The sequence below is a fragment of the Orycteropus afer genome, unplaced genomic scaffold (assembly GCF_000298275.1).
Source record: "Orycteropus afer afer isolate SDZICR_OR568_19922 unplaced genomic scaffold, OryAfe1.0 scaffold00002, whole genome shotgun sequence".
Taxonomy (NCBI): Eukaryota; Metazoa; Chordata; class Mammalia; order Tubulidentata; family Orycteropodidae; genus Orycteropus; species Orycteropus afer.
In genome coordinates, this window is record NW_006921589.1 from 3,870,725 (window position 1) to 3,879,696 (window position 8,972).

At 46.0% G+C, this 8,972-nt stretch overlaps 1 protein-coding gene across 1 annotated transcript in view; it reads left to right on the top strand.

Moving 5' to 3' along the window:
- Positions 1 to 1,626: 1,626 nt before the first annotated feature.
- FAM124B (family with sequence similarity 124 member B) overlaps positions 1,627 to 8,972 on the top strand; it is a 17,202-nt gene continuing 9,856 nt past the window's right edge. Inside the window, exon 1 of the mRNA XM_007955945.1 lies at positions 1,627 to 2,358. Coding sequence (XP_007954136.1) covers positions 1,627 to 2,358 — 732 coding nt within the window. The remainder of the gene's footprint in view (positions 2,359 to 8,972) is intronic.

Below are 8,972 nucleotides of genomic sequence, written 5' to 3' on the forward strand. Positions count from 1 at the left end.
ATAGTCTCGGATCCCTCTGGGGCAATTCTACTCTGCCCTGCAGGGTTGCACGGGAGGGAATTGACTTCAGGCACTCAGTAACAAGAAGTCTATTTCATTGCTTTACTGGAGGATTAAATCATATAAAGTTTCAGAACACTTTCTGCCTTATGCGTTGTAGATTCTCAATAAACAGAAAAAATGAAACTCACTGCCATTGAGTTGATTGTGACTTATAGTGACCCTCATTGGGCTTCCAAGGCTGTGATGGAAGTGGACTGCCTCATCTTTCTTCCACAGAGCAGCTCATGGGTTCAAACCATTGACCTTTTGGTAAGCAGCGAAATACCTTAACCACTATACTACCAGAGCTCTTTTAGATATTAAATCAAAAAACCAAACTCACTGCCATCTAGTTGATTCCAACTCATAGCAACCCCCATTGAGTTTCTGAGGCTGTAAGTCTTTACGGAAGTAGATCATCCCATCCTCCTACCATGGGGCCGCTGGTGGGTTTGAACCTCTGACCTTCTGGATAAGGCACCCAAGTGCCTTATCCACTATTATTATTGTTGTTGATATTATTGTGACATTGGAAAGCTCTCTTTTTCTAAAGAATTTACATGACTAAAGCGCTTGGTTTAGAAACCAAAAACATAATTTCTCCACATCTTTTTAGTCCATTAGGATTTTGATCTGGTTGCGCAACAGCGAAGCCCTCAGCTGCTACTGAAAGGTTAGCAGTCGGTACCCACCCAGCAACTCCACAGGAGCAGACCTGGCAATCTGCTTCCGGAAAGATTACAGCCAAGAAAACCCTGTGGGTCAGCTCTATTCCGTCACCTATGGTCACTCTGAGTCAAAAACTGACTCAAGTGCACCTAACAACACTAACAAGACTTTGCAACAGAGTAAATAATTGCCAGTGAGCAGTCAGAATTCTTTGGCTAAATATCTTCTCTTCATTGCCCTGGCATAAAACATTCAAACCCAAAATAAAAATAAAGACAAAGGAGAGGGAGAAAAACTGGCAAGGGGACAAGTTTGAGAAAGTGCAAGGGCAATTGTTTTAATGGAGTCATTGTATTCAGGTGACCTGGCTGGCTACTGTAAACACTAGGCAATGTAAGAAGGAAATCAGAGCCCATTGTGGGTCAATAAAATGGATGTCTTTTCAACTAAACAGATTGTTATCAGTTTCACAGAGCCGACTCATGTTCCTTTTTGTCTGGCCATTTCCTTTGCTGAGTGTCTGTAAGAACCACCCACTTGAGTGTTTCTCAGGCTTATAGGTTTTTAGGTCAACAGAAACCCCGGGGAACGCCTGGAAAAGGCAAACACAGGCAGTTGCACTGTGCAGAAGCTGGATGACATCAGTGGGACTGCTGTCTGTGCAGTGGGGGCTGCTGCTGTGTCCCGAGCGTGCAGGACCCTGCTCTCCTCCGTCCACGCTGTCCGCCAGCAGGAGCACAGGTCAGTCTGGGAAAGGCGTTGCTCTTACGTAACTGGTGCAGCTGAAGGCTTTCGGCTGGGCTGAAGGCTCTGTGGGATGAACAGTCAGCCATGTCCACTCCTCGGTTGATTTCAGAGGCTCGACCAGTGGGCATTAAATGCTTTCTTTGTTTGTCATCCTCAGGCAAGTCCTCAATGGATGAGAGACAGGAGTCACTGGCCATGACGGTCCATCTCCTTGCCAACTCTGGGCATGGCTCGCTTGTTCAGCGAACTCTGGACCAGCTCCTGGATAACATTTGCCCAGAGGTCCGCCTCTTTTTGGTGTCAGAGCGGGTCAGCCCCATGAAATCCTATGAGAAGTACCACCCCAAGCGCTCCCGGTTCCCAGGGATGTCCGTTTTGCTCTTCCTGCGTGAAAGCCTCGGAGAGGAGCGGATATTTCGCGTTCTCAACTCCCTCCAGCATTCGCCTTGGCAGTACTACCCCACCCAGAGTGCCCAGCGAAGACTCTGTCCTTCCCTTCTTGCCAACCAGGAGTTCTACAGTCTGGACAACCAGATGCCCATCTGGGGAGTGAGGCAGGTGCACTGTGGCACCGAGATCCTGCGGGTGACGCTGTACTGCAGTTTTGACAACTATGAGGATGCCATCCGACTCTATGAGATGATCTTGCAGAAAGAGGCCACTCTGCAAAAGAGCAGCTTCTGTTTCTTTGTGCTGCACTCCACCGCGAGCTTTGCTCTGCAGCTCTCCCTGAAGCAGCTGCCCCTCGGGATGTCAGTGGACCCCAAAGAATCCTCAGTGCTGCAGTTCAAGGTTCAAGAGATCGGCCAGCTGGTGCCTCTCCTGCCCAATCCATGCATCCCCATCAGCAGCACCAGGTGGCAAACTCAGGACTACGACGGCAACAAGATTCTGCTGCAGGTATTTCTGCTTTGCCTCTGCGCGTCTGGCAAAGCACGCGGAACTGCGCAGTTTTCCATCTGAGATGTCAATTGAGAGTTGATTTAATCTAGTGGGTCTCAGCCTTGGTTACACATTACAATCCTCGGGGGAGCTTTCAAGATTTCCCATATCATGCCTGCACCCAGGCCACTTAAATCAGAATATCTGGGGGTGACTCAAGCGTGGTTATTTATGCAAAACTCCTTGGATGACTTGAATAAGTAGTGGGGTTCAGAGTCCTGATATACAAAACTCCGCCTCATCTAACAGATAAGGAAATTCAAACTTGGGGGGCCTTGTGGCTTACAAACAAGGCATTTGTCATTGTATTTGTATCAGACAGTGCTTTTTCTCAGATTTTCCTTTTACTATTCTGACCAGATTGAGTCAGAGCAGAGCAGTTGCTGTGGAGTTGACCCACAGGGTTTTTTAGTGGTTGGCATTTTGGAAACAGATCACTAGACCTTTCTTCTGAGGTGTTTCTGAGTGGACTTAAACCCTGAAACGGGTAAAGTATTTGGATAGAGTTGAAAGGTTGGAGGTTCAAGAACATGATAAGCTCTTTCCATCTGACTCAAAAAATAAATAAATAAATAAATAAATAAATCCAAAACCAAACTCACTGCTGTTGAGTCAGATCTGACTCACGGTGACCCCTCCTTGGATTTCCAAGGTGGTATCACTACAGAAGTAGATTGCCCAACCTTCCTTCCGAGGAATGGTAGGTTTGAACCGCCAGCCTTTTGGTTAGCAGTCAAATGCTTTAGGCACTACGCCATCAGAGCTCCCATCTGACCCAAGGAAGTTGAATTTGTAATTTAGTTTGGGAATGTTAAATTGTAGCTCTGTTGACTTAATGTTTAAGCATCTTGTATCACTATGAAATTTTTGCCCCAAATTAAGTTAGATAATTAAATCTCCTTCAAAAGAGGATCTTAAAATTAAAGACTTCGTTTGTAACCATCCTATCAAAATGGAACAAGCAAGTGTATGTATAATCAAGATTTCATGTCTTACAGTATATCAGTGGCAGTTGAGCCTTGCCAGTTAGAAGCTGTGTGACCTTGGGCCTCCATTTCTTCATTGGCACAACAGGTGTCATAAGAGTATCTTCATATAGGGTTGTTACTGACAGTAAATGACTTGATTCTTAAAAAGTGGTTAGCAGAGTGTCTAGAACTCAATTTTAGCCATTCTAGTTCATATTGTGTCCTAAGTATTTTGGAGTCCCTGGGTGTGCAAATATTAAGTGCTCGACTACTAGTCAGAAGGTTGGTGGTGCAAAGCCACCCAGAGCAGCCTGAGAAGAAAGGCCTAGTAATCTGCTTCTGCAGGATCACAGCCTTGGAAACCCCTGGGGCTGTCTGCTCTGCACACGTGGGGTCATCATGAGTCAGAATCGACGTGATGGCAACTAACAATGACAATAATAACCAAATATTTAGCATTGATTATTTGATCTTTATAACAACCTAAGAAGTCCCTGTTTTGTAGATAAGAAAACTGAAGCATAGAGCTTCAGTAAGCTACCCAGCAAATAGCTACAAGTGTCTATCAGGCTCCAACACCCAGTGTATGCACTGCCCTCCACTGTTCCGTGGGTGTGAGTGTGTGTGCACATGTGTGCAGAAAGGGAGATGCCCGTGAAGTCCTCACCCTGTACCTGTTGCTTCTGTGCTTAAAGAACTCTCTGACGCTGCTCTAAGGCATGTTGTATAAAGTAGTAACAGGCTCTGAGATGAGTTGTCAAGTCCCTTTGATTCAGTTTGTTGTCATCAGCTTTGACTTCTAGGTAAAATAAAATATGAATCATGTTGATTCCATATTAAATGATTTACCTTCTTGGACACACAAGGTACTCAGGCACCGTTTCTGTCAGTTGCCTGTTATATGACTCACAAATATCCAAGGATCTAAAATTTCTTTTTCCCCTTCATCAGAATTTAAAATCAATGTCATTATCAAACAAAAATTAATATATGTATGCAGCAGAGCACATTCCAAATCATCTTATTGTAAAGGCTAACTGACTAACTGATAGTTTTTACTTCTGAAGCAGAGCAACTGACTGGTAGCTGCTTTGGAAAGTTGAATAAAATTTGGGGTGGGCAGAATAGCTTTTTTTGGTAAAGGAAAACTCCATGAGGAATAGAAATATGGCCCTGTTCCTTTCTGATTTTCTAGGAGTCTGGCCACCTCTCAGGATTTCTATGGGTGCAGCGTATCTAGTCCCTGTTTCTCATATACCTCCCTGACCAAAACCAAACTCACTGCCATCAAGTCACTTTGACTGCTAGCGACACCTCCTTAGGTTTCTGAGACAGTATCTCTGCAGAAGTAGATTGCCCAGTCTTCTTTCTGAGGTGTGGCTGGTGGGTTTGAACCACCAGCCTTCTGGTTAGCAGTCAAATGCCTTAGGCACAATGCCACCAGAGCTTCATACCTCCCTGAAGCCACCACCTTTTCCCAGTATCTTGGAAAACTCTCCAAACTGTGAGTGCTTCCGCCCTCCGCACTCCAAAATGCTGGCCTTGTTCCCTTCCCCACCAGTCAGTCAAGGCTTTTGCAAACAAAATGGGGATTGTCTTCCAGAACCTTGTTCTTCTGTCCCCTTATTATAAAAGCCCCTGAGGAAAGCATATAAAAACTTCAGGACCTTTTTCAAAAGGTCCCTGGGTGGCACAGACGGTTCACAATGGGCTGTTAACCTGAAGGTTGGCAATTTGTACCCCATAACAGCTCTGCAGAAGAAAGCCCTAGCAATCCCCTTCCGTAAAGAGGAAGCCAAGAGAGTGCTAGGGGACAGTTCTGCTCTGCGACACATGGGATCACCGTGAGACCGAGCCAACCTGACAGCAGTGGGGGTGGGCCTTCTGAGAATACAGTGAGTTTTTCAGGATGGAAAACCCAGCATGAGCTTACTTGCGTGAGGTAGAGAAGAGGCAGGTGGCCAGCCCTTTACTCGCTTCCAAAAGCCAATGATTCACCACCTCCCTTCTCCCTACCTTCTAAAAAGCCCCGGGGGTACAATGATGAAGTATTTGGCTGCTAACCGAAAGGTCAGCAGGTGAAACCAATCCAGTCATCCACGGGAGAAAGACTTGGTGATCTAGTTCTGTAAAACCCAGGGCAGTTCTCCTCTTCCGTGAACCACAATACACTCCATGGCACACAAGAGTCCTGGTCTGGACAGACAATGTGCTGGGGAGCCCGTTCTTAGCTCTGCCGCTTCTGACTTGGCCTTGTCCTCACACAGATTTCCTCTTGTGGCCACAAGCTGGCTGCACTTCCTTACATAGGCTCAGAGTCCCTCATCCCACTATGGTCCAGCACAATTTCTGGGCCTCACTCCAATTGGCCCAACGTGGTCAGATTTTCCTCTCTGAAGCAATGACTGCTTGCAGGGGAATGGGATTCTGTGGGTTAGCTTAGTCATGTGGCAAAGGCCCTGCTCCCTGCCCTACATTCTGCCTGGAGTCAGACTCCTGAAGTCTCTGCAACTCAGGGAAAAGGGTGAGTGTTCCCCCATGAAGATTAGTGTTGGGGAACAAATGCTGGCCAGCCCTGTTATTGCTTGGGTACAACTCTGCTTTGATGAGGCAGCTTCCCAGTCATATTTTGAGTGCCTTCCAACCTGGGGGGCTCACCTGCTGGCACTACATCAGACAATGTTCTGTTGCTATTCATAAGGTTTTTCAGTGGTCATTTCTTTCAGAAGTGGACCTGGCCACATCCTTCTTCCTAGTCTGTCTTAGTCTGGAAGCTCCACTGAAACCTGTCCACCATGGGTGACCCTGCTGGTACTGGAAATACAGGTGGCAGAGCCTCCACAATCACCACAACATGCAAGCCACTAGACTACAACAAAGTGACAGATGAGTAGTGGGCAAATACACTGAAAAAGGCCTCTTTAAAGTGTTAAAGAACAAAGACTTTGAAGACTAAGTTGTGCTTGGCCCAAGCCATAGTATTTTTAATAGCCTCATATGCGTGTGGGAGCTTTGGTGGTGTAGTGCCTAAGGCATTTGACTGCTAACCAGAAGGGTGGAGGTTCAAACCCACCAGCCACTCCTCAGAGGGAAGATTGGGCTGGAGATATCACCTTGGAAATCCATGGAGGGGTCACTATGGGTCCGGATCAACTCAATTTGATGGCAGTGAGTTTTTTTGTTGTTGTTGTTTTTGTTTCATATGCATGTGAGATCTGGACAATGAATAAGACTGCTAACAGAAGGCTGGCGGTTCAAACCCACCAGGCATTCCTCAGAAAGAAGACTGGGCAATCTACTTCTGTAGAGATACCACTTCAGAAATCCAAGGAGGGGTCATTATGACTCTTATCAGCTTGACGGCAATGAGTTTCTTTCTTTCTTTTTTTTTTTTAAGAAGAGTTGATACACTTGAATTATGGTGTTGTTATAGAATATTGAATGTTCCATGGACTGCCAGAAGAACAAATGAATCTGTCTTAGAGAGGGTACAGCCAGAATGCTTCTTAGAAGCGACAATGGCCAGACTTTGTGTCTCCTACTTTTGTCATGTTGTCAAAGGGACCAATCCCTGGAGAAGGATATCTATCATGTGTGATAAAGGGTCAGAGAAAAAGTGGAAGGCCCTTGATGAGACGGATGGACACAGTGGCTGTGGATAGGCTCAAGCATGGCAATGGTTCTGAGGACGGCGCGGGACGGGCATTGTTTCCTTCTGTTGTCCATAGGATTTCTACAGGTTGAAACCAACTCCATGGCACCTAACAACAACATAGATGTGAACGTGACCCTGTTTGGAAAGAGGCCTTTCTTTTGTTATGCTAATGAGGCCATACCAATGTAGAGTAGATCCTAAACTTAATCTCTTCTGAGTCATAAAAAGCTCAGAGCAGACACAAAAACACACACAGTACAAGAACAGACAGCATGTGAGGAGCAAAGAAATGCCACGGATCACTGGCAGACACCAGAAACTCAGAGAAGCTCATAGAAGAAGCAGACACAGCTGAAACCTTGATTTGGACTTTTAACCTCCAGAACTGTGAGAAAATATGTTTCTGTTCTTTAAAGTTCCCCACTTGGGGTATTTCTGTGATATCAGCCCTAGGTAACTAAGATAAGCCCCAAATGACTAAAAGGAAGAAAACCACGCATGCCTATAGAAGGGAGGACCATGACCACAAATAAATCTCTCCACATATAGTCCCTCCACAGGTCTGGGGTAGAGAGAGGTGAGTGTATGGGGGTGCTGGACTCAGTGGGGCAGTTGAGGAGATGTCCCTGAGGAGTGATGCCTGAGCCTGGTTGAGCTGGACAACAGGAGAAGGAATTAGCTAGATGAAGATGGGAGGAAGGGTTTCCAAACAAGAGGCACCAAGTAATAGGTGAAAATGTGTGGGGTGGCATTTCTTTAGCAAGGCCTGCTCAGAAAATTGTCCAAGGTTTCACGTGGCTGGACTGAAAGTAAGGGGTCCAGGGGCTGAGGCTGGGCAGTTGGGAAGAGGCCAGATCACATGGAGCCTGACCAGCCACTGAAATGTAAGGTGCAATGTTGAAGTGCTTGACTGTTAACTGAAAGATTGGTTGTCTAGTCCACCCAGGTGCTCCACAGGAGAAAGACTTAGTTATCTTTATCTTCCATAAAGATTTTTTTTCTTTTTTTAATTTTTATTTTTAATGTGATTTGGGTGAAAATTTACAGAGCAAATTCACGTTCCATACAGCAGTTCACATACACTTTGTCTCATGACATTGACTACAATTTACTCCAATGCAACAGCTCCCCTCCCCCTTCCTCCCCATAGTTACCTCTTCCCAGTGTCCATCCCTCCATGCACTCCTGCCCCCTGAGCTGTCTCCCTGTGCATAAGCAGCCCTTCTTTCTCCCATGATTGTTCTCTCCAAGGAGAGTATCTACTTGAGGTAAATGTTCAACTCATATGCCTGTCTTTTGTTTGGCTGGAAGCCACAGGTGTGGGTTCAATTCCAGACCTGAAGGGCAGCTAGGGGCCATAGTCTCAGTGGTTCCACCAGACTCTATCAGACTGGCAAACCTGGTCCCCCCCCTTTTTTTTCCAAATGATTTTGAGTTTTGTTCTACATTGTTCTCCCTCTCTATCCAGAATCTGCTACATAGATTCCCCTCTGAGTGGTTGACAGTGGTAGCCGGGCACCATCTCCTTCTTCTGGTCTCAGTTGTATAGGCTGAGGATCGCATGGTGTACCAGTCGCTAGGACTAATTGTTTCCATGAATCTTTGGTTTTCTTCATTCTTCTTTCATAAAGATTTTTTTGATGTTTTGTGCTGTCGAGTCAGTTCCTACTCATAGCACCCCAGGTGACAGAGTAGAAACGCCCTATAGGTTTTCCTAGCAGTAATCTTTATGGGAGCAGATAGGCAGGTTTCTCCTTTGGAGCCACTGGGTGAATTCCCACCACCAACCTTTTAATTAGCAGCCAGGCACTTACCATTGCACCATGAGGGCTCCTTCCCATAAGGGTTACAGCCTAGAAGACCCTATGGGGGAAGATCTCCTTGGCCACATGGGATCACTATGAGTCAGAATCGACTCCACAGCATCTAATAACAACTGTATTTCCCAG